General features: G+C 40.5%; 2 protein-coding genes and 1 long non-coding RNA gene across 5 annotated transcripts; 2 read left to right on the top strand and 1 right to left on the bottom strand.

Annotated features, from left to right (window-relative positions):
- Nucleotides 1-5,654: 5,654 nt before the first annotated feature.
- LOC120554734 lies at nucleotides 5,655-20,578 on the top strand. 3 transcript variants are annotated; one of them, XR_005638574.1, is made up of 5 exons: nucleotides 5,655-5,716; nucleotides 12,386-12,483; nucleotides 15,820-16,036; nucleotides 16,605-16,735; nucleotides 17,801-20,578. It is a non-coding gene; the product is annotated as an uncharacterized LOC120554734 (long non-coding RNA). The 3 variants fall into 3 exon arrangements; XR_005638575.1 differs by lacking the exon at nucleotides 5,655-5,716 and adding an exon at nucleotides 16,165-16,166 and having other exon boundaries at nucleotides 12,345-12,483; XR_005638573.1 differs by lacking the exon at nucleotides 5,655-5,716 and having other exon boundaries at nucleotides 12,348-12,483.
- LOC120554731 (dynein light chain Tctex-type 3-like) lies at nucleotides 7,293-10,368 on the top strand. Its single transcript, XM_039793740.1, has 5 exons — nucleotides 7,293-7,463; nucleotides 7,833-7,874; nucleotides 8,528-8,651; nucleotides 9,243-9,320; nucleotides 9,890-10,368. The coding sequence occupies exons 1-5, from the start codon at nucleotides 7,437-7,439 to the stop codon at nucleotides 9,961-9,963; spliced, it is 345 nt and encodes a 114-aa protein (XP_039649674.1). The 5' UTR covers nucleotides 7,293-7,436; the 3' UTR covers nucleotides 9,964-10,368.
- Nucleotides 10,518-22,834, bottom strand: LOC120554727 (cytochrome b-245 heavy chain). The gene is made up of 13 exons (XM_039793734.1): nucleotides 22,702-22,834; nucleotides 22,161-22,253; nucleotides 20,032-20,142; nucleotides 19,801-19,885; nucleotides 19,202-19,350; nucleotides 17,795-17,976; nucleotides 16,857-16,989; nucleotides 16,632-16,724; nucleotides 15,772-16,025; nucleotides 14,974-15,136; nucleotides 14,222-14,368; nucleotides 13,680-13,804; nucleotides 10,518-11,464 (listed from the first exon to the last, which is right to left on the bottom strand). The coding sequence occupies exons 1-13, from the start codon at nucleotides 22,744-22,746 to the stop codon at nucleotides 11,347-11,349; spliced, it is 1,698 nt and encodes a 565-aa protein (XP_039649668.1). The 5' UTR covers nucleotides 22,747-22,834; the 3' UTR covers nucleotides 10,518-11,346.
- Between the last annotated feature and the right edge of the window lie 1,618 nt (nucleotides 22,835-24,452).

The raw sequence follows: 24,452 nt of genomic DNA, 5'->3' as shown, positions 1-24,452 counted from the left end.
TGTCTTAACGTTTTATGGTGTGATTGCGCTTGGTTTCTGCGTTTGGAGAGGCATCTCAACACACTTATAGTCCAACACTGACTGTTCTGTTACATTTGAGTTGAGTTTAAGTGTCGGGGAATTCCGCCACCGTCTGTCTATTGTGCTCCAACACAGCCGTGCCGCGATTGGATTTCATAAGGGCGAATTGTTAAATTGTTACAATGTAATTTCAAATCTGCTTTAAAAAATAAACATGTTTATTTAGCATGTTTGTTTTGTCCATATGTGCTCGTGCTGTGTTCCCAGGTCTCAGCTGCTACAATTAGTTTTTTTATTGTTACACCCCCCGGCTCGAATGTCAAACTCCGCCTATGTGCAGGACTCTGTGCAGTAGCCTGCTGGGGAGCTGGGAGCACAGAGAGGGACAGGAAAAGGCTAAACAGACTGGTGAAGAGGACTATAGCTCTGTTCTGGTCTGCCCTCTGGACACCATAGAGGAGGTCGGTGAGAGGAGGAGGTTATCCAGCTGGCATCAATCATGGCCAACACCCCACATGAGACTGGGAGTTCCCTGAGCAGCTACTTCAAGCAGACTGCTGCAGCCTCAGTGCAAGAAGGACCGCTAGGTCCTTCATTCCAGCAGCAGTCAGACTCTTTAATGCAACATCATAATGTAGCACTGCTACTTGCTGTTTCTGCAACATGAGCCATAACTGGACAATATTCTGCACTATGCATCTATTTATCACACTTTGTTACCTCCAGATGTGCAATATGTCTTTTCTATTCAACCGCACCTTATTCATCTGTATAGCTGTGTTTATATAAACTGTCTGTTTAAAGGGTGTTTATTGTGTAAATATGTTTTTCATTAATATTAATATTTTATTTATTTTCTATTTCTTATATTTTATGTACATTTTTTCTAGGGATGCACCGAATCCAGATTTTTTGGAGTTCGGCCGAATACCGAATCCACTGGTTAAGATTCTGCCGAACAGGAAACCGAACCGAATCCTACTCCCATCCTCAGTCCATTAACACAGTAAACACATTAATGAAGTAAACAACGTCCACAGCCTCTAAAAGAGTTAAATGTGCAACCAAGGGTTTCTTAGCCTATATCGTCTAGACTCAGGTTTGGCCTTAAAATAAAGACAGGGGCTTCCATTGCCGGTGTTGCACCAAATTCCAAGTTCATCTCACTGCAGCCCCAAATTCTGTGACCAGTCGAATTGTGTGACTCTAGAGGGCGCTGTTGTATTGGAGTCTATGACTGTACTGAGCTGTACTGACACCATAGACAGTAGGCTATATAAGAAGACTGACACACTGAAGAGGCACTTACGCAAATAAAGTAAGCTCACAGAGGACTAAAGACATGAACTAGGCCTACTTACTGAGATTCGAATGCAGATATATTTACTGAAATTCTAACGCACAGTAAAAACCTTCAGCTGCTCAATTTCAGTTTCATCCATTTTTTTTAAATTAATCAATTCTACACAATTCTATATTCTCTATTGTATTTATTTATTTAATGTTTATTTGACAGGGACAAATGCATAGAACATTGCTTTATAAAGAATACAAAGTAGATGCCATGCATAGAGGTTTATAGCCATGACTAATTTGCAACCCCTGCCCTGGTTAGGCTTTTAAAATTAAAACAGAAATTACAGAGTATTAATACAAAAAATTGTAATTATTAAAATACATACAATAAATACATCCCATACATGAAATAAAATATGGACTTAAATGAATGTAATAATCACTATAAAACAGAGTTGTATTGTGTTGTTGTTCACAGGAGTGATGAAAGCTGTTTGGTTAAACATGGGAAAGTAAGAGGAGTCACCTGAGATGGTTTTATGTGTGTATCAGTCAATTTCTGCAGCTGGTAACATAATTTGACAGTAGGCCTACCAAACTATGTGACCGATCATATGTCTTTAGTCCTCTATGAGCTTACGTTATTTGTGCAAGTGCCTCGTCAGTGTGTCAGTACAGCTCAGTACAGTCATAGACATAGATCTATGGTCATAGACTCCAATACAACAGCGCCCTCAGAGTCACACAATTCGACAGTCACAGAATTTGGTGCAACAGGTGAGATAAACAGGTAAGACGGCACTGCACGTATCACTTTATTCCACCCCAACACAGTCATCCGTCAGAAAATACCACACTTTATCACTTCCGTTTGTCCCGTCACAATAAAAGCTCTATGTTTACTGTAACTTCCTGTTAACCTTCAACTGAGAGGTTACACAATAAAATACCTTACAAACTTAATGTTGAATTCACACGCTCTTTTCACATAGTAGGAAAGCACATCGCTATCGGCAGATGAGTGACAATTTAGTTTGGCAAATTTTCGCTAACCAGTGTATGATGAAGGCGTGTAATTGGGTGGGTGAAATTAGAAAGCTAACGTTAGCTAACGAGCAGCAGTCGCTCCGCTCCCACTGTAGGGAGACTCCGAGAGAACGGCTGACAGCCCTGGAGAGGCTGTCTGGTTAACGCCAGTTTTTAGCTGTGACTGTCCTTCCTTTGCCTTACCTGGGGTTGCTGCGTTTTGCTGTCCGTGGATTCCTTCATGCGCGGCTCGTGTTCTTTCGGATGTTTCATGCGCAGGTGTTTTGGCAGCGGCGATGTAGGCTAGTGTGTTGTTTGGGGTCCTTGCCGCCGCCGGACAGGTCGGCATTGCGGGCTGGGCGTGTGGCTCGGCTTGGGTCGCTTTCCTTTGGGCTGCCGGGCAGCGCTTTTTCTGCTCGCCAGTTCCATTTCCACTTTCTCACAGCCTAGGCTACTGCATTGAACAGTCCACCTACAGTACGTCGACCAGCGTAGCGCGTATCATAAGTCTAGTACAATAGCCTACGCTATAGTTGGATAATATGTGTTTGATAAACAATTAGGCTACAAATATCCCACGAGTTTCTTTCAAATCACATATATAAGGTAAACACATTGAGCAACCCCAGCTTCGGGTGCTGGACCTCAAAATGCACTAACACACTGAAGATTAACGCCAAACGCCACAAAAATCTGTTAATTTCACTGAGAAAGAAGCCCAGGCTGTTTCTGGGTGTCAGACCTCTCATGAGGATTTGAACTCACACCCATTGTGTCTTTCCAACCAGTGTTCCATCACGCTGAGCTAGCTAGCTGATTGTTGTAGTCAATAGATTATCTCAGTGAGCTTTTTCTGAAGCTGCCATAGGCAGAGTGCAGAGAAGATTAGTAGAACAGAAAAAATATTAATTCAGGACCTAAAATAAAAAATTTAAACAAATATGTATTGAATTTTTTTATGTATTTTCTTTATTTTCTGAGCTCACTAGATGGTGCCCTCTCTCTTCAAAGAAAAAGGTTAAAGGAATGGCAGTTCAGTGTGTTTTCAACCCTTTTTTTGAAGAGAGAGCCCCATCTAGTGGGCTCAGAAGAAACAGAGAACATGGCTCATGAAGCCATCACTAGGTGAAGGACCTCATGTTTCTGGGTGTTAAACCTCATAGTAAATTGCACCTCAAGAGTATTGATCTCCCAACCCTTGTGCACTTTTAACCAGCAGTCCACCACACTGAGCTATTTAATTTGATGAATCAAAGCGGTTGGAAGTTGTATTTATCGTTCACATTTCAGAGGAGAGACGTTGAAAAGTTGTGAAGACTAATGTGGGACTTTGATCCTTCAACCTGAGATTGCTGAGTCACTAGCTTATCTCAGTGAGCTATTCTTGAAGCTGACATTTCTAACTTTTGTTCTATTATTTGTTGTTCACACTTTGTATTATAAACCTCTAAATAAATTGCCTGTCAGGATGATTGAACCCATGACCTGCATGTCCTCAAACCAGCGTTCCATCAGACTGAGCTATCTGATCTACTGCACTACTCTACTGTTTAGAGTATTTAACTTTTCCCTTCCAGTTTTAACTTCCTCTTAACCTTCAAAGGTTACACAATAAAATACCGTACAAACTTAATGTTGAATTAACACGCTCTTTTCAAATAGGTAAACACATTGAGCAATCCCAGCTTCGGGTGCTGGACCTCAAAATTCACTGACACACTCAAGATTAACTTAACTTAAAAGCACAGGATGTTTCTGGGTGTTAAACCTCATAATAAAGTGTGCACTTCATGAGTATTTGAACTCACAACCATTGTGTTCTTCCAACCAGTGTTCCATCACCCTGAGCTATCTGATATCCAATACACATGTAGGTACCTTACCTTTTTCCGACTGCAACCATGATCTTCCCTAACTGTCATAAGGACAACACAGGACTTTCACCCAGGAGACCAGGGGTCATGTCCCACGTATCGTGGTTAAGTACTTTTCTAATCTCAACTGTCCTCTGCATTTTTATGGAAACTCAGACAGTTTGGTTTTGGAAAGTGCTTTTCCGTGAAACGCGGGACACGAACCCCAGTCCCCTGGGTGAAGGTAGTGATGGCCAAATGAAGCTCCGTGAACTATTTTCTTTATTTTCTGAGATCACTAGATGGCGCCCTCTCTCTTCAAAGATAAAGGTGTGGCAGTTCAGTGTGTTTTCAACCCTTTGTTGAAGAGAGAGCCCCATCTAGTGGGCTCAGAAAAAAGAGAAAATGGTTTATGAAGCTTAATTTGGCCACCAGAGGTTCTATCGCGATGGCGAACAGGAGTGGGGCCAGAGGGCAGCCCTGTCTGGTGCCTTTCCGAGTGAGAAAAGGGGTGACAACATGGCGTTAGTTTGAACTGAGGCAATTAGGAATGAATATAATAATCTGACCCAGAGGATAAAATTGTCACCCATGCCGAACCTGTCCATTGCCTCATATAGGTACCCCCACTCGACCCTGTCGAAGGCCTTTTCGGCATCGAGGGACACCACAATTTCCAGGGTATCATTACTTGACGAGTGGATGATGTCAAGTAGGCATCTAGTTGGCCAAAAATGTTTTATAATACTCTACAATGAAGCCATCCTGCCCCAGGGATTTACCACTCTGTAGTGAGTTAATGGCTCGTTGAACCTATAGGTACAAGGTAATGGAGCCTTTTATACATTGTTGTGTTTCTGTAGAAATAAACAACAGACAAATAGAGTCTTTAAAAGCTTCAGATGTAAAGTTATTTGCTGTCAAAGTGCGTTCATGCCACCTCAGAATAACAGGCACCGCCCCCCTGGTTACGTTGTTTTTCATAGATATATAGTTGTTTTTCTGACTGGCAGAGTTCACATGGTCGGGATGCGCGTTCTTCTTCTTCTGTTATATTGGCGTTTGGCATAACAACTTATTGCATGACTGCTACCAACGGTTGGCCGTAGCCTAGAGCATCAGGTGTGTGAAAACATGGAGGCCACAATTACAAAATATTTTCTGCTGTTTGGTTATGCGAGCATCCAAACAGCACATGGACAGGTGTTTGTTTGTGTTATCTGCAGGACAACCAACGGGAAAGGACACGGATATTTTTTTTTTATACATAGGCCTATTTATGAATAATTTTAAACATGTTATGTCTGTCTATGTTTCTTGGCATAGGCTTTTGTCCACAATAAACAGTTTATTGTCATTGAAATATGTTCTCAGGGCAGCATTGCATCTTATTGGTTCTCTCAGCCGTCCAATCAGTGCCAGGAGGAGGCGTGACATGGATTATTAGAATTTTTTAGGAGGCGGGGCTTGGATTATTTGAAGGAGATCATTGCAAACAAAAGGAGATCGTTGCAGTCAAGGTAATTTTATGTTTTATGTTGACTACATTAGAAAATGTCAAGATATTAAAGTATTTGTATTAAAGTAAAGCTTTGTTTTTCTATCAACCTATTATGTTATTTAACTAGCTAGATAACTAATGTAAGTAAGCTAGCTTGCAACATTAGCTAGCTAGCTCTAAGAAATGATAGGATCATAGCTAATGTTGGCTTATATTCTATTAATAACCTTAGCCTGATGAAATGTGTAAGTTTTAATGGCTATGATAGCAAGTTACACTGCTCTCATTGCACCTTATGTTAGGTCTAGGGACATTTTTACTGTGGTATTCTTGCTGCTCTCAGGGCATCTTGTCATAGCTACATGCTAGCTACATGCTACTAAATTATTGGCTGCTCTCAGTGCATTTTTTCTGCATAAATTCTAATACTGCTCTTAGAGCACCTTGTATCTGCATGCAACATGAATTGGCTGCTCTTAATGAACTTCCCTGTATATATTCTAATACTGGCTGCTCTCAGGGCACCTTACTGTATCTTCATGCAACATTCATTGGCTGCTCTTAGGGCAACTTCCCTGTATATATTCTAATACTGGCTGCTCTCAGGGCACCTTACTGTATCTTCATGCAACATTCATTGGCTGCTCTTAGGGCAACTTCCCTGTATATATTCTAATACTGGCTGCTCTCAGGGCACCTTACTGTATCTCCATGCAACATTCATTGGCTGCTCTTAGGGCAACTTCCCTGTATATATTCTAATACTGGCTGCTCTCAGGGCACCTTACTGTATCTCCATGCAACATTCATTGGCTGCTCTTAGGGCATTTTTGTTGCAGATTTTCTAATACTATAATGCAGTACTAGCATATGGCGCTAGCATATAGCCTAGCTTGATGTCCATAAACAAATAGATTTTCTTTATAGAGTTTCTGTAGACTTTCTGTAGAAAAGTCACCAGATTTGTCACGAATCGCCTTTTTGAAAAAAAGTCGCTAAGGGGGCCTGAAAAGTCGCTAAATCTAGCGACAAAGTCGCTAAATTGGCAACACTGCAGCGAACTCCGCAAATCAGAGACGTCGCTGTTACGATTGTGATCAGTGTAGCTAAATATCCATGACATCTCTAATAAAACACGTTTTTCTTAAAACAAGGTTGATTTCATACGGACGTGTTGTGTGGCTTCGTTTAACAATCTCGTATAGCTCTTGGTTGAGTCTACTTTAGATCGTTTAGACATAATGGCCAATAATCAAAATCCATATGGTGGAAAATAAATGGGATTTTCACTTTCGGAACAACCATAGACAGTATATAAGAACAACACTGAGCTCTTTGGACGAACAGAAATAACGGCCACATGTCTCAAAGGTGAGTCTAAACTGATAATTTTGAAATACTGTCACAAAACATAGCTAATCTAGTATTTATTTGTAGCTATGTGTCTTCACTTTTTTGTGGATGTTTTAATCGAATACATTTGAGTGAATTAACGTTATAAAGCTGCACCGTTGAAACTTTAATATGTGTTGCTATGGTTGCTACCAGCAGGTGGCAGCCGTTGGTAGCTAACCGCATTCTCTTCTTCGTCGCTCTTTATTCTCGTTCTGTTGTTGACAGCTCACAGGAAGTCCTGAATAGCTCCCTGTTTCTCTTCAAGAAAAAAAATAGCCTTTTCTTCTATTTTTAGCTGAAAAACAAAGACTGTTACCACTTTAGACCAGCGATAGTTGACAGAAATGGAGGAATATCCTAACGGCAACGAGGTTTGTACCGTAATGTACGTATTTAGTGATAAATTACGGTAGATAGTAGCTGGCTAGTTGCCCTAGCTAGCCACTCCTAACGTTATCTCCCAGGTGATTTCTGATGCTAATGCTGTATTTTGGTGTCAAATCGTTATATAGTATGGCGTATTATATATACAATTGGCTAATAACCTGTTCCTGGTGGTTAGCAAGTTGTTTAAAGTGACAATGGGACTGATATACTAGTTCTGTATAAATACTATGTGACTGTAAAATGTAGTTAATGTTAAAGTGGGGAATGAATATGTATGTATAAAAAAAAGGGGGACTGATATGTATGCATTACCTGCATTAACTCTTTTATTAACTCTGTTTCCCAATTTTCAGGGCTCCTTCAACTCTGAAGAAGCTGATGGCGTTGTCAAAGAGGTAATATTAACACATGTTAACCCTTTAGCATCAAGTTTTCTTTTCTTTTAGTAGCTTTAAAAAGCATCACGTTTTCTTTTCTTTTAGTAGCCTTAAGGTTGTTAAAATCATTAGTGTTACCTGCACACTATCGGACTGTATCTTAATTGTGGAGTAAAATATTCAAACCCAAGTTTTTCTCTATTTTCCCTATCTAATTCTCTCCAAATGTTAGGTGTTACTATATTATCCCTCCACAGTGTACTGAGTGGGACAGTAGCAGAGTATTCATTGTGTTTTGCAGTAAATGTTCACTATTGATTCAGATGTTTATAGGATTCATAAAAAAAATCTAAACTAAATAAACAGGGGACATCAGAGAGGGTCATCAGAGTTACACATTTTTGAAATAACGTTATTGTTTTAATCTTAAGTGCTATTTCACTGTTACACATCTGAGTCTGTACTAATAGTGGAAACTAGTGCATTAAGGAACTCTTCAGAAAACCCCCATTAAAGAAAATGATAATGGTTCTTCTGTACTCAGGTTTGTAACAGTGTCTGCTCTTTATTTCAGTCTCCTCGGGGGGAAATGGCACCCAGTGACTTCCACATGACTGTAAACATGGAGCTGTTATCTCATGAACATGTGTGTCTTTGTGTTTTTACCTCAGTGTATCGAGGCGGTCGTAGGCGGTGACGACTACAGTGCGAATCAGGTGAACAAATGGACCGCCAGCATCGTGGAGCGCTGCCTCACGCAGCTGGTCAAACAGGGGAAACCGTACAAGTACATCGGTGTGTTTGTGTCTCGCTGCAGATTTCACTTTGACTTGGGACGTTACATTACTTTCTAAAGTATGTTTTTTTTTTTTTTTTATTATATTTAACAGGGTCCCCGGGGGTCTTAAAAGTTTTAAATTTAATTTTCTAAAAATAAGGTCTTAAAAGCATTGCATTTCCTTTACAAAGGTGTTTTTTTCTTGTCCTTTTTGTAGGATTAAATAAATGCTGTAACGTCGTGGGTAACATTTAAATTATAAAATATTTACTTTTGTATTTTTAGTTTCATATCATAAGCACTTTAAATGCAACACATATTGAATTAATTTTATGTTATTAGAGTACAAACACACTTTACAAAAAGGTTTTATTAAGTTCAGGTAACGTCTTTTCTCTGGCTTAAAATCCACACTGATTTTCCATTACATGGCCGTGAAGTTGGCATTAAATTTCATCCTAGGTGGTATTAAAAAAGTCTTAAATGTAACTTTGGGGGACCCTGATTTAAGAAAACAAGTTGTACGTGTGACTGCTTTCAAATAAAACATTAAAACTGGAATACAAAATGGAACAAAGTGCTTATTTTGACTGTTTGTGTCCGTACAGTGACGTGTGCTGTGATGCAGAAAACGGGAGCCGGCCTCCACACAGCTAACTCCTGCTACTGGGACACTGCCGTGGACGGTAAGCTGAGTTTCCTCCGCTGGTTCACTCTGAGAGCATCTCTCTTTTAATGGAGAGGTCTAGCCTCATCACAGAGGGCCATGTCTTCTGTTGTTGTCATATACTGTATAGCTATTGTCAATGATGCTTTCAGTTAGCAGTGTTTCCCTTGTTTCCCTATTTATTAGTTACTTTTCAAAATCTACATGAACCACTCTTCACATCAGCATGAAATGAATCCACTGCACAGCACTAATTGATATGATACTATTTAAGACAAATGCGTCACTTTTAAAGCTGGTTCAACACAAATCACTGCAGCTGATTTGTTAGAATTCTTCATATGCAAAGTAACTCCAGCCGCCAGATGACTGCAGAGGAGAACAAGTCCAGTATTTCCCTCAAAGTACTTAAAGTGGCTATATGTAACTTTCAGTCTGTGTTAGGGGAAACACTGGTTCAGTTTTCTTTTCTTGGATTCTGCTTTCTTCCTGTTTTCTTTATATCTGCTTGTGTAGTCTTTTCTCATTCTCTCATGTTTTAATGATCTCTCTAAACTTCCACCTCCTTGTTTGTTGTTTTGTATGCAGGAAGCTGCACTGTGAGATGGGAAAACCGCACCATGTACTGTGTGGTCAGTGTGTTTGCTGTGGCTATCCCATAAGAGACACACACACACACACATAAGTGACCGCTGCTGCCAACAGAGGGAAGTGCAGTGTTTCTGTGAACAGCAGGGGGCCACCAAGTGCCATACAGCTGTGTGGACACCTGGAAGCTTTACCTTTTAACCTCTAAAGGAAAAGTTGCAGAAAATAAAAACAGTATTTTCAGCCTTCAGATGCATGACAACATCATCATCTTAATGTATTTATCTTCTTATGTCACTGCAGTGCTTTAGTAGTGTCCCATTTATCTCTCACTGACACCTGACAGCAGCTGGAAGCATTCTTCTCTGTGTTTTTGTGATGATCATTATGTGTATCATGCCAACGAGAGAGAGAGGATTTTTGTACTCTGAGGTGTTTTGCTTTAGGAAAATAAACATGAACACATTTATGAGCAAACAGAAGTGTTCCGTCGTTTATCTTCAATGAATAAATAGTTTATCTTGGATTTATGTTTTATATATCCATGATTTCCTCTCTGTTTTTATAGTTTTGCTGTTTTTCTCCATTCTTCAGATGCACTAATTGTGTTGTAAAATTGCCACAAAACCTCTTTGAAAGTTCAAGTTTATTATCCAAAAAAGGAATCCCCGTTGGACTTGGGTGCTAAAGAAAATACATTAACAAAGCATCACAGATGTGATGAATAAAATTAACATCACTGGCAAAACGTCAGCCTATACACATGCTTTCTTCACATCTACTTTGCATTTTTTTTTTTTTTTACTACAATTTAAATAAAAAATAACATTTAGTCATTTTTTCAGACACGATCACACACTGTAACCAAAAGGCTGCTGGTTACTCATTTTTATAACAAAACCAGACCAAAGAAAATCCATTTATTATCTGAAAAAGCCTCACATCTAACAGTATTTCTGAATCCTGTACTCATGCACACGGAATAAAAAATAAACTTGAACATGCTTTACTTTCTCATTATTTGGCAAATTTTGAGCTCCACTGTAGCTAAGCTTTAATGCCTTGCTTGAGGGCGATTCAAGCAGTTTACTTTCCTTTTTTTTTTTTCTCTCAAAGTTTTGGGAATTTGAACCATGAGGTATCAAACCTGCTTTTCAGATATACGTGACTTTGTCCACATCTTGTGTGAGAAAAAAGAAAAAAAACTAAATGAAAATAGGAAGAACGGTTTTGAAAGTAGCTTCACTTATTGATGTAACACAAAAGGAGAACAAGGTAACGTGGAAAATACCGCACGGCTATTTCCTCCGTTTTTGAGCAACAACGGCGTCTTCGCAGAACGTCTGTGGCGAGAAGCAGAGACCCCTGATGAGCTGCCAGTGGTAACAGTTGTAAAGAATACGCTTTAAAAACCTCTTTCAGTACTGGACCGTTTCCCCTCTCTCTCCTGGTTGTTGTTAGAAGTTCTCTTTGTTGAAGATGAACTTGACGTCGCCCTCTGTGTGAGACAGACTCTGTTTCTCCAGAGATTTTCCCAGCTGAGGCGGACCGCACAGGAACACTCCCACTTTGGTTCTGAGGACACGAAAATACAAGGTCATTCAGGATAACTACAAGTACTACCGGCAGTAGAAATGCTTATAATGCTGCTGTTCTCCATCTCAGCAGAAAACCTTGTTTAAATGTTTGGCTTTGTGTGTTTTATTGCTCATTTTAAATTGATGCAAAAGATAAACAAGAAGCCAGAAAATCAAGAACAAAATCACTTAGTGTTTTCCTCAAGTTTAGGTTTGCTGCTTCCTGTTTGGTGCTCAGAGAGCACAGCTCATCTGTCAGTTGTCGACAATGTTCACGTCACTGAGCTTCACTATTTGCATGAGTCCAGACTAAATCATACAATATGTTTGATTTACACCAAATGTTCGAGATCAACGCCAGCAAAACTCCCATGATTTTATTCCAATGTTGGAAAACTGTCCTGAAATCTCTTGAAAAAAGCTCTGGTGTCAGACTATAAAGGTGTAACTCGAGTTAGGATATGTCCCCAGGTGAAGAACGAACTTGACCAGGTCTTTAAAAAAGTCTTTTTGCTGAAGCCCTAGTTAATTATCTTTGCACAGGCAGGTTAGTGGAAGACTTAGGTGCATGAATTTGGCAGGGGATTTAGGGGCCCTCCCTCAGGAAAATGTGACATTATTTCAATAAAAAAAAAAATGCAATTTCACATCATTTTGGACCATTATTGTTACCATATCTGTGTCTAAAACTTTGGAAAAGCTAGAGCAGATAATACATAAATAACACTCAAAATGCTTAAAGACAAAACTTGCTAAAGAAGTCCACTGGAGAGAAAGTCCTTCAGCTGGTTTAGTGTCGGTGGTAGGAACATCTGGAGGTGGGTGTGGTTTGCATCCAGCTGAGCCAAGAGCAGTGCCAGGTGAGACTTTAGACACAGCTGGTGCTTGTTATCTAATTCCACTCTCCCTTTCTATGCAGGAGTGGGCTGAACCTTCAGATGACTGGTGGCCACACAGCACAGACAGAAGGAAGCCAGAGAGCGAAGCCAGGGAACCGTAGGCAGGCGGTCAGAATGTGTAAGTTTAGGTTGGAAGTGTGTGAGCAGTCGCAACATAAATACTGTTGTTTGTGAACAGGAGCTTCTGCGGCTGTTTTCTCAAAAGCCCCGCATCTTTTAGGCCAACTTTACTGTCTTTCAGAGGTTGTAGTGGACTAAAGTTAAAGTTACAGAACAATTGCATACAAAATAGGATGAAGGCTCTAGAGGATGATTTTTTTTTTGTGTGGCAACTGTCATGTACAGATTTATTAGGCAGTCCCTTATCAAATGGCTTGAAAAATAGCTGCCGTAAATGGGAAGAAGAAGCTAACTCCGCCCTTACAGCTGACGAATTCATCCCTCTAAAAACCCATTTCCTCGTTTCCTCTCTCCTCGAATGATTTCCTCGTGTCTCTCCCGTGCTTCCTCGGTCGGACGGACTAAAGGTGCTTTTCATGTCGCTTAAATTGCCTCCTCAACTCCTCTATTTGCCTCCCTTCCTCACGTCTTAGTCTTAGTCACGGGATAGAAGCGAGGAAATCATCGGAGGAGAGAGGAAACAAGCAAATGTGTTTTAGACCGATGAGACGTCCTTTCCTCTGAAGCGTTGCGTGAATTCGTCAGCTGTTTGGGCGGAGTTAGTAACTCCTTCAGCTGCACGGCTTCCGGGGAAGGCTGCTCTCGTGTATTCTCGCCTATAGCTCACCGATGATCCCTCCTCGCTCTTTGAGGCAGAAATAAGCGCTTTGAGACGGCCTTCACCGAGGAGGGACAGAACAACTTCCGGTTCAGCCAAGAACCGAGGAGTCAAGGAGCTATCACATAAGGGCCATGAGTTGCAGCTTAAGACGCGAGGAAGGGAAGCAAGTGAAGGAAAGTTCGATGCAATTTAAGGACCTGAGACCCATAGAGTTTTTCCTGCATGCCTCCTCAACATGTAACGTTAGATAGCTAATCTCAAACATTATTAGATCTTGGTAGAAGCATGCTGCATACTTATTGGCTCACTGACACAGATTAGATGTACTGCTTATTTATGCTTAGTATTAAATGACGAGCCATTTTTCGATACTATGCAGGCAATTCAGTCGGTGCCTAAAAGTATTGAAGTTGGTTTCCCAGCCCAGTAGTTGTAGAGATTGAAGTGGCAGCATGTCAGCAGTAACGTCATCACCTGTATGAAGTGAAAGTGTGTGTGTGTATACACTGTGATAGCATAACAAAGGGCCTCACCCTGGGTGCTTTGACGCAATATTGGTGAACTCGTTGTCCCAGTTGGGTTTCCCATAAAGAGTTTTCTGTTTGAGCCCTGTGATTGGATCGTTCTCCGCCTCATGGTGGACACGGAAGTGAGCCGCCTGACGGAGAAAAAGACAGAGTTTAAAGGATGCACTGCAGCTTTTGATCGTGTACAGATGTCTGAACATGGCAGGACAAACAACAGCGCAGTTTAATGACCACGTCTTTTTTTAATTCATCCAATTGGCTCTAAAGTTTTCGTGAGCTGTAGGCTACAGGACAACTTCTCTGATGTCAGCTTGTTAAATGTGAATATGTTCTAGTTCCTTCTCTCCTCTGTGACAGTAAACTGAATATCTTTGAATTGTGGACAAAACAAGACATTTGAGGACGTCCTCTTGGGCTTTGGGAAACACATTTTCACCATTTTCAGACATTTTAGAGAGCAAACAACTAATCCAATAATCCAGAAAATAATCCACAGATTAATGGACAATGAATATAATCGTTCGTGTCAGCCTTAGCACTGTTCATACCTCGGTCTCCTTCCAGCGGGTGAGGTAGATGTTGTAGCTGAGGAAGTCGGTCACACCCTTCTCGGCCATCTGACCCTCCAGAGACTGCAGCAGGTCAGCGAACCACTCGAAGGCCTGCGTCTCCGGGCACAGCCAGTAGAAGTAGATCTGGGGAGGACAGGGACACACGGGAGCTCAGATTTATCACGGTAAAAACTGGTACGTTAAGCAGTGGTGCACTTTGAAGAATTTTACAGTCTCGAATAATAACTCAACGCCCCCTTTATCACTAACCACCCAAAATCTACCGTGCGTTCAGACTGAATTTAAAACAAATTTTCACTTTGGTTATTCACACAAATCTTTCTTTTTGCAGACCGTGTTTATTTGCCCTAAACTGTATCGTATCGTCTTTTTTTAAGCTGTGAAAGTTCATTCTTGAACTTGGAAATTGTAGTTTAACAGTGCTCCACTTTCTGGAGCTTTCAAACTTGGCACACTTTCTTCATCTGCGGATGGAGTTTGCTTAGAATACTTTCCATAACTTGCTCAATGAGAGGTCTTAAAGTGACAATCCATCTGCTGAAGATGTTGTACAGCTGAAAGCCCCAGAGAGAGCAACTTAAGTCAGGACTATTTCCAATCTTGAGAATGAGCTTTGATGCTTGCTAGAAATTTAGTTTACCCAACGGTCCCCTTGCTAATCGTCTCTCATTCTCCCTGAGCGAACGAAGAACGTGAAAAGCTAGGAAGTGTGTTAATGTCTCCCTCACCTTCTTGGTGAAGACGTCCTGGTTGTTCTGGATGCGTTTGTACCACACAGACTTGAGGATGGAGGCGAAAGGAGTGACGCCGATCCCCGCGCCGACCAGCATCACCACCTCATAACGAAACACGTCTTCGCTGGCCGTCCCAAACGGCCCGTCTATGGCCAGCCTGAGGAACACAGAGGGAGACGGGTCATGATGGGAGGCAGAGGGATCTAAAGCACAACCATTTTATAAATATGTAATATTCTGAGTGTCCTCGACATCTCTGTGCTTCATTTATTAAAAAAATAATCGCAAACTATTTTAGTCATTTTTATTCCAAAAATTGCAGAAAGTTCTGTTTACAGTGCTGTATTGTCTCTTTGTTGTGAATAATTTGTGGAACTCATAATCATCTGAAACGTGACAAGAGGCTCCAAGTAGAGGCTTTCTTTCAAAGAGGTCACAAGCTAAAAAGCCTGATCGTTGTTCAACCCAGCAGTCAGTGTAAATCTGCAGTTGATGCCATTAGAGGCAGCAGCTCTGAATAAAGGCAGAGAACAGAGAACCGGAAGTTGCCGCAGCTTGCTCAGCAGCACCACAGTGGGGAAAGTTTATATTGTTAGTATTGAATGATTTCTATGGTTTCTCTGCCTCTCGACTCCAACAAGAATTACACACAATAAAGCACTGTAAAGACCCTCAATAGCAGCTTTTGAAAGGAGTGTTGCATCAGGGAGGCGGAGGGCGCAATCAAATGTAATTGCGAGCAATTTTAGGCCCAATTTTCCTCTCATCACCCCCTTCCCCCTGCTGTCGTACTTAGGCAATTTCCAGGCCTCCTGAGGCTCCGTTTTGTCTCCCCCGCAGGCCTCGTACAGCGCCTGGGTCCAGTCTCCGACGATACGGATGTGGGCGCTGAAGTAGTCCTCCTCGGGGGCGGACGTCAGGGTGAAGGGGTGCCACTCCAGCCTGGAGACTGACGGACACTGGATGAAGACGTACTGACCCACCTCCATATGGAAACCTTTCCTCTTCATCTGCAACTCCAGAGTCTTAGACGGGTGCATCACCACCTGAGGGACAGGTACAGGAGTATTTAGAGGTGTAATTACTTAAATTTTAGTGCATTTGTTTTCTGCAATTACTTGAAAAATTACAACTTCCCAGAGCCCCAAGTGACGTCTACAAATGTCTTTGTTTTTGTCCGTCCAGCAGTTCAAATCCAAGTTATTGTAGTCGTATCAGATAAATGGTTTGATATTGTAAAAAACAGATGAATGATTTGATATTTATGGTCATCCCGATTTGGGATTTTTTTTAAGGAGATACAAAGATATGTGTCTTTCAACAAGTAATGCCAGAACAAAATGCCATATTCTTGTATTTCCATGGGGAAAAAAACAGTCAAATTTGACTTGCACAGCTGAACTGTCTACCAAAGTTAATTTAAATCTGCCATATACTTTTTTGAGATATTCAACTAACAGTTAAACAAACGTAGAGGATAGATAACCTCCTCTGTGCACAAAATAGGAAATAATAACAAGTCTATGAAATATCCTGCAGTTGAAGCACTTTTTGAGTTTTATACAATTTCTACAAACTGCTGCTTTTCCTGTTCAGACCAAGACTGTGTACATCTTTTATTTCAGCACACACACACACACACACACACACACCTTGGTGATGACCACTTTCTGGTGGGAGCGATAGAGTCGGACGAGCCTCTCACACACATAGAGGATCATGGGGCCCACCACCCACTTCCACGTCTGCAGAAAAGGTACGTCAACAGCTTAAAAGATGTGACATGCTGAAAGTATTTTGGTTGCTAGAAAGTTTTCAGAATGTACTGCAATGAAACAGTGTTTCCCATGAGCACCCTGCAGTCTTCAACAGCTCACCATCGGCGGGTTTCCAGCAAACTCTGGTACGGCGCAGTCGGAGCCGTTGTTTCCCCAGTCTTCAAACTGGTCAGCACAAACCTCGGGCCTGTTTGTCATCAGGCTAGTGGCTGTCTGTCCTCGCACGATCCGCCTGCAGTCAGGGAGGAACACACACAGGAATTATAATTATTTAATTATTTTAAGCTCGTAGCATAAACTTTTTTGGCCACCAGCCACTTTTAAAATCCTTGAGCCACGCAGGCTTGTTACCAGCCAATGGTTTTCCTCATCAAGGTGAAATGGAGGAAATACACGAGCATCGTTCTTGAACTTGTTAAGAATACACATTTAAGTGCTGTCAAGTTAACAAAATCACTATTACTAAAGACTCTTAGAATATATTCGAGGTGCACAGACTATGAAATTCCAGGCCGATGGATCGATCAAGGACCTAAACTGTTTTAAAGCCATTTATCTTGTCATTACACTATCGTTGAATGAGCACAAATATCAATCATACAAATGTATGAAACAACCTGCATATGCTACCTGACTGTTGTCCCAGTCGGCCACTGCCATCGGTGAATGCGGTATTATTTGCAGATAGTCAACGAGGTGAATATCTGTCAATACGATATTCTGCCGATAGATCGGGGAATATATATTTATCTTTTTAATGTATTCATTTCCTAATTTTTTAGCTCAAATCCAAGGAAATGGTGGACTTGGTTGAAATGTGAAAGAACAGCGGTAAAAAACAACTAATGAATCACTTAATTCTCATTGGCTACCCGCCGACTGGCAGTTTGACCCGCATTTGGCACGTGGTCGGGTTTTAATTTCAGGCCCTGGCTGCTAGTAACTGTACCTAAACACTTTAGCTTGGTGCTACTTAAACTCAAACGTGTTTATCCTGGTCTAACTGAATATTACATGTAGTTTTTGTGCCTTCTTACCCATAGCCGTGGAACACCAGTCCGATGAAGAAGATGACGAAGAGGTGGTGTGTGTACCAGAAGACCTCGAAGTAGGACCTGCGGATCACCTCCATGGATGAAGTGATGATGAGGATGAGGGCCAGCGTGATGACCACGCCCGTCACACCGGCGATGGTGGTGAACATGACGATGGTAGGGTTCTGCGTACAAACACACAGGGGTTAGTCGCGGCGTGGGTCCAGGTCACAGGGTCAGCGCCTCCAACGCCCTGCAGGCCAGGTTCATTGGCTAACTTCCCTCATGTACCAATGTCTGTTTTGTCATAGTTCCTCTCCATGCTGCCACCGACTGTGAGCACGTACTCTCTGCTGCTTCCGTAGGAAGTGTGAAGCTAGTTTGGAGGCTAAAAAGTGACTGTTCAAGTGAACGTCACAGGGGTTGTGGAGTTGTTATATTATAGAAATTAAACTGATTTGGTAATTTCTTCAGTATACTTTTTTATTTTTTATTTAAGTAAACTTGCAACTGAAATTTTGCATTTCAAACATTTGAAATACTAAAAGTAATCAAAGTGACAGTTAGATACAATTAGTGCAAGAAGTTGAAACAGTTAAAGTGGAAGTACTGTAAAAGTGTGAGCACTGACTAAAGTTGAATGTCCATTGAGGTGTCTAAACGGAAAGACAAAATGCCGTTTGAAGTTGATTGTGTGTGATCGTTGGAGCGGTTAGAAGAGTTCAAGCTTTGGGGTGGGGTTTTCACTAGGAATGCCAGTTGAAGTAAACAGATGTCAAAAGGAGTAGAACATCACTAAACGCAGATAAAGTCTCAGTTTAGGAATGAGAGATGAAAGCAGTTGGATTGTCATTTTAAAGAGGAAATGATGAAAAAAGTTGAAGAGTAAGTGCTGAGTAAAGTGTCCGTAGAAGGGAAGAAAGAAATGCAGTTCAAAGTCTGAGAGAAGACTTTTATTAGAGGAAGCAACAATCTTACAACCTTACCTGACTAAAATCTTAAAATGCACGGACGTTTACACTTAAAGGACAGAGAGTGGGAGGAGATTTTTAGCATGTTGGTGGCCTTAGACTTAGAATATTTCATCCTCACCATAACTTACTTAAAGCTGTTGCACACAGTCATTTATTGTTAGATTTCGCCCACGAGGCCGACGAGATGCTACGTATTTTGTTTTTATGCCACAGAAGATGCAACTCTTCTTTATTTGTGTCAAAGCTTTTAAAGAAATGCATTATAAAGCTAAATACTGTAAAGGAAGTTTTTTAAATGACAAAATACCTCCAAAGAGGAAGTTTGTTGGATGAAGTAATACTTTATTTTTTTCTCATTGACACCAAATTTGGCAGTTAAGCAGAGGGGATTTCACAGATTTGAGCAACACAAGAAGCTTCCGTAACCACAACTCACCGTCTCATTGGTCCTGATGGGGTTCAGGAAGGAGGCGTTGTCCCCGGTGCCGATTTCAGACAGGATGAAGGGCAGAAGGCTGCTGTTGCGATCCAGCTGGGCGTCCATGAAAAACTCAAAGTTAAACAAATGTGCACCGATGTGCACCGCTACGAGAGGGCGAGAAGAGAGCTTTATTAAGAATAAAGTGATTTTAAATAGTCCAAACGCTCTGTGAAGCTGCAGAATTCTTCTTATAACTCATAAATACGACTAAGTGATGTGAAGTTATATATATTTTAGTGTATGTTTTGACCACATAAATCAAAAACACTGGATTGTCACAGATATAATGGCATATATGGATGTTTTATAGATTACAATTTTATGTATATTTGATATTAGTTACTTAATTCAATTAACATATTTCAAGTTGTGTTTCGTTGGACAACTGTCATTTAACTTCCTCCCAATCAATGAAGAAAAACCTGATATTGTGTTTTTCATTGTTTATTTTAATAACTTTGCATCATTTTACAACTTAATTAAAGTAATTTGTGCTTCCGTGTTTTTCCGGTATTGATCATTGTAACACGCGCTAAGATCCTCAACAATAATACCTGTGTGGAAGGCGATCATGTACGCCACCAGTTTGTGAAAGGTGAGGTTTCGATCGAGCTGACGAGCGGCTGTGCGGCTGCAGCACTGAATACAAACAGACAGACAAACGTTGCAAAACAGTGTTAGCAGATCAGTCCAGTCCTCTGATAGTTAGAAATACAAATTGGATCCCTCATAAGCATCTTTATATCATGATTTTTTGAATGGAGTTTGGTGTTTCGGAGTGATACCTGGATGGTTCCACGGAGGAAGGACAGGAGGTTTCGGCACACTGGCAGCAGGATGAGCATACAGTTAAAGTTGAGGCAGGCGGCGGGAGCTCTGGCCCAGGACAGAGCATGCTGACGGGTTAGAGAGAGCCGGGTTACTTCAGATCACTTTACAGCGCTCGTTTGGAAATGAATACTTTCTCTTTTATCCCTAAAAGATCTGTGAATAAATATACAAGTTGTAACTTTGTGAGTATTGTTCCTCATGTCTCTTAACATTGATGATGGTTGATAACTTTAAATATAGAAAAACCAGATAGTAGAAAGCGCAACAGATTGTTTCACTTCTGCTCACTTGGATGCATCTGTGCAGTAAGGGCTCAGTGTTTCATGAAGCCAGTTGTGACCACAGAAGAAACTTACGCTCACGTCACACCTGCTTCCTTTCACTGCCAAGCACTGGAAGTGTAGATACAAGGTGGAGTAGATATGGTGTGGTGTTGGGCTGCTTTATACTGTGGCATTTTGTTACTGGAAGATGATAAATAAATCAGCTGCTGAAACTCAATCTGTGTGTCTGTCATATCTAAGATGGATTGATTTTAAACCTGCTGGATATTCAAACACACTTATTTTAAACTCTACCCAACCGCCAGTGGTGGAAGAAGTATTCAGATCCTTTACTTTAGGAAAAGTACTAATACCACACTGTAAAAATACTCTATTACGAGCAAAAGTCCTGCATTCAAAATGTTACTCGAGTAAAAGTCTAAGTATCATCAAGAAAATGTACTTAAAGTATTAAAAGTAAAAGTACTCGATGCAGAAACATCCTCCCATTGTAGTGTGTGGAAAGGATCCAACCAGTTGTGTGTTTAATGGTCTCATCATTTCAGCTGGACTTGTAGGCCGTCATATTGTTGGCTGTAAAGTAACTAAAGCTGTCAGATGAATGTATTGGAGTAAAAAGTACAATATTTCTCTCTGAAATGTAGCAGAGTAAAAAGTAGCATGAAAAGACTCAAGGAAAGCACCTCAGATTTGTACTTAAGTACCGTACTGGAGTACATAATTCCATTCCACCACTGTTATAAAATGTGCTATATTATTTCCCTTGTTTGCAGTGAGTGTAGTCTATATTATGCACTTTTAAGTAATATACTGTAAAAGATATTTAAAAAATGTCCTCAGCATTAACCCTGAAAAGCGTAGAAGAACAAATTAAATTGAAACAGAAACCGATCAGGGTCAATATCCAGCCTGATATCGAACTTGAAAACGAGCAGTCGAGTGGGGAAAAAACACATTAAGTCTACTGGTGGTGTTTATAAGTTGAAGATCTGGGGGATTTCTGAAGGATTAGGTAGCTATCTGATAGCACATGAAAATAATTAGTTTCAACAAACTGAAGCCAAAGAGTCGGCAAAGCCGCCCCTGGCAGCAGTTCAGAGTCAATAAAATCCAGTATGTACACTAAGATACAGTAAGTGAAGCAGGTGTCAAAATGAAATTATGTAGCTAAGCTAACACAGTGTGTTTATCTTGTTGAACTGTTACCATGAGCTAATTCAGGCTGCAACAAATGAGTAATTCATCCTTTTGTGACTCAGGTCTGTAAAACGCCAGAATAGAGCTCTTCAAAACTGAAATATCTTCTGTTTTATAACCTAGGAGACTTAGAAAACCACCAACTATTCACATTATACAGGGTTGGAACCAGAGAACTTCTGGTATTGTTGCCTTAAAAAGTGACTTAAGTGATCATTTGGCCATGTTAAAGTAAATGAATGGGAGCACTGCAGTGTCTGTTGTTAAAGCAGCTTTATGATGTTAATGTTGGACATTTTGAGGACAGCACCCGCTGCAGATTGAGGAACTGAAAAGGGCCGGGTCCTGTTTTTTTTTTTTTCTCCTACAAATGATTCCCCTCCTTCAACTTTCACAAGTTGTTTGATTAGTTTGTTGAGAGCTTTTTGTTCTTTCTGAAGCTTGAAAATATAGATGCAGTAGATGCATGCTCCCTTTTCACTCTAAATCAATCAAAGTTTGTTTTGTTTTTTAAAGTAATTTGTAAAATGAATGTATAAAAGATGGGGACGTTGTCTTGGCTCATCTCTGAGTGAGTATGTGATGCAGCAGGTCGGACTCACCCCGAGCAGGACCCTGGTGTAAAACCATCTCTCCACCAGGAAGGCCATGTAGAAATGGACAAACAGGAAGGCATTGATCCCGAGCCACACCAGCTGGAACACAAATCACATGTACAGCTTCATCAAAAAGCTTTCACTCAAATACGTTCAAATCATGCAAAATAATTCACGGAGGAAACATCTGAATCATGAAACTTTATGATAAAAATTTGTGTTCAGTTTTATAGTTTAATGTTCTCAGGTATCATTCAAAATGTTACTGAACTAATACCAAGATCTTTTACTTAATTTAGAGGAAATTAACATGTTTTGTATGTTTTTCATATGACAAAAGAAGCAAAATTAAAGTAAAATGTCCAAACACAAGCACAAAGAAGTCATGGCATTTGTATTTTTTCCAGGAAATTGAGAACCTAAAGTGCAGTTTGCAACAAGTCCATGCACCTTTAAAGAAAACATGCTTTTTAAGCAGATTGACGAGACCATAAATGCAGCTGACAGGAGAAACATTCATAAGTGTAGCGATTTTAAATATACTCACAATAACAAAGACGGAGAGTCCCTCATTTGCAGCAAAGTTCCCCATGGTGAGAAGAGCTTCTGTGTGTTGCTCTGATAATAGAGAAGGAAGCAGGAAACGGTGATGGAGGAGAGTAAAGAGTGCCGTGGACTGATTACTCCTTTTATAATCTCTGTTAGGATCAAATAAGGAAGTGGCCAGTCAGTTTTTAAGAAAGGTCGGTCGTCTTGCCAGCCGCTGGAAAAGTTCCAGATTAAGTCTATTATTGGACTTCTGTTATATAGTTTAATCAAAAGTTATTCACAAGCCGGAGACGGCATAATGGGCGTCTGACTCAATATGAAAGACTTAAAGGTGTTGCTACTTTATATTTCCACTCCACTACATTTATCTGATAACTGTAGTTACTGTGCAGATTAATAATACAAAAATATAGTGAATAATGATGACATAGTATTAATGGTTAAGATAAGACTTTATTGATTCCTGGGGGGAAATTCACTCCCCAGCAGTGTTAAAAGGAATTTAAATTGGATGCACAAATGGGCTGCATAATGAGTACTTTTACCTTTGGTACTTGAGGTGTATTGGACGCTAATACTTTTCTACTAATGTTGGCTTAAAACTAGCCATGTGAAATGACAAAAGTGAGAGAGAAAATAGTTGTCTTGAAGGAGAATCTTAAAGCTGATAGTTTGTTGACTGAGAATAAATCTTTTCAGAGCCTTTAAAAAGCAAAACGTGAAAAACTTAAAGAGTCAGAGAAGATTTAAATCACATAACTGCAGCAAAGGTGGACTAAAGGTGCTTATCTGTCTGCATTTTTAGTAATTCACTTAAAGCCCAGCATGCAGTTTAACACGGATGAGAAAATAACCAAATACCGCCTACAAACATGAAGCGTAAGAACCGTTGAGTCCTGGATGTGTTAACACTCAAAACCAGGTGACGGTTTAGGAGGAACTTGATCCGTGATGGGGACATCGTGAGTTTTATCTAGAGGAAGTGGCAGATTTCTAAACGTGAAGTAAAACAGAAGATGAATTGCCACATGCTTCCTGTTTCAAGCTAAACTGCAGAAAGAGAAACACCTGAACCGACATCTAAATTAGGTTCAATCAGCAGCACAAGAGAAAAGCACTCACAACACTAAGATCTTAGTTTTTAAAAGGCAGGTTCAATGGGCCTTTTTGTTCCAGGAGTCATTACATGGCTTAAAATAAAGAAGTTGATCATTTATAACAGTTAATGATCTGAGTTTACTTGTTGGCAGTTACACACCTCAACCCTGCATGAATTCAAATCCTTCAAAAGTTACATGTACTTCTTTGGAAACCCCTAATGTGCCTGAACCGGCACTAGAGGGCGTGGTTTTCATCCCTTCTGGTGCAACTAAAAGCAGCTGCTCTTGTGGCTAAAAGCATCAGTTTAACATCAATTAGTTGACATTGTATTTTCACCTGTATGAGCGTATTATGCTTGTTTAATGTCATCTTGTGAAAGAGTGTGATGAAGAACTTATAGCACTGTAGCGCTGATGCTTTCAGCACAATTGCTTCACTCTGGATTATTGTCAATCAGATCACTGCTGATTGTCCAGAGGGATTTACTGTAACGCCACTGATTACATCACCCCAATTGAGGTTAAAATGGTGAGCATTACGCTACAAAATCCTGGACTAGTAAACTAGAAAAGCTCTCGTTTTCCACTGGAAGTAACTGACAGGCTGCCTTTGAGCAAGACATCCGTTACGGTGTTAGATTAGAGTCTG

This window comes from Perca fluviatilis, chromosome 24 (assembly GCF_010015445.1).
Source record: "Perca fluviatilis chromosome 24, GENO_Pfluv_1.0, whole genome shotgun sequence".
Classification (NCBI taxonomy): domain Eukaryota; kingdom Metazoa; phylum Chordata; class Actinopteri; order Perciformes; family Percidae; genus Perca; species Perca fluviatilis.
This window is presented reverse-complemented; position numbering and strand designations above follow the sequence as displayed.

Coding starts and splice junctions, on each gene's coding strand:
- LOC120554731 (XM_039793740.1), top strand. CDS start 7,437: ATGGAGGAATATCCTAACGGCAACGAG. Junction 7,875..8,527: donor CTGATGGCGTTGTCAAAGAG/GTAATATTAACA, acceptor TTTTTACCTCAG/TGTATCGAGGCGGTCGTAGG. Junction 8,652..9,242: donor GAAACCGTACAAGTACATCG/GTGTGTTTGTGT, acceptor GTGTCCGTACAG/TGACGTGTGCTGTGATGCAG.
- LOC120554727 (XM_039793734.1), bottom strand. CDS start 22,746: ATGGGGAACTTTGCTGCAAATGAGGGACTCTCCGTCTTTGTTATT. Junction 22,254..22,701: donor GACTCTCCGTCTTTGTTATT/GTGAGTATATTT, acceptor TTTGTGTTCCAG/CTGGTGTGGCTCGGGATCAA. Junction 13,805..14,221: donor CCCGCTGGAAGGAGACCGAG/GTATGAACAGTG, acceptor TTTCTCCGTCAG/GCGGCTCACTTCCGTGTCCA.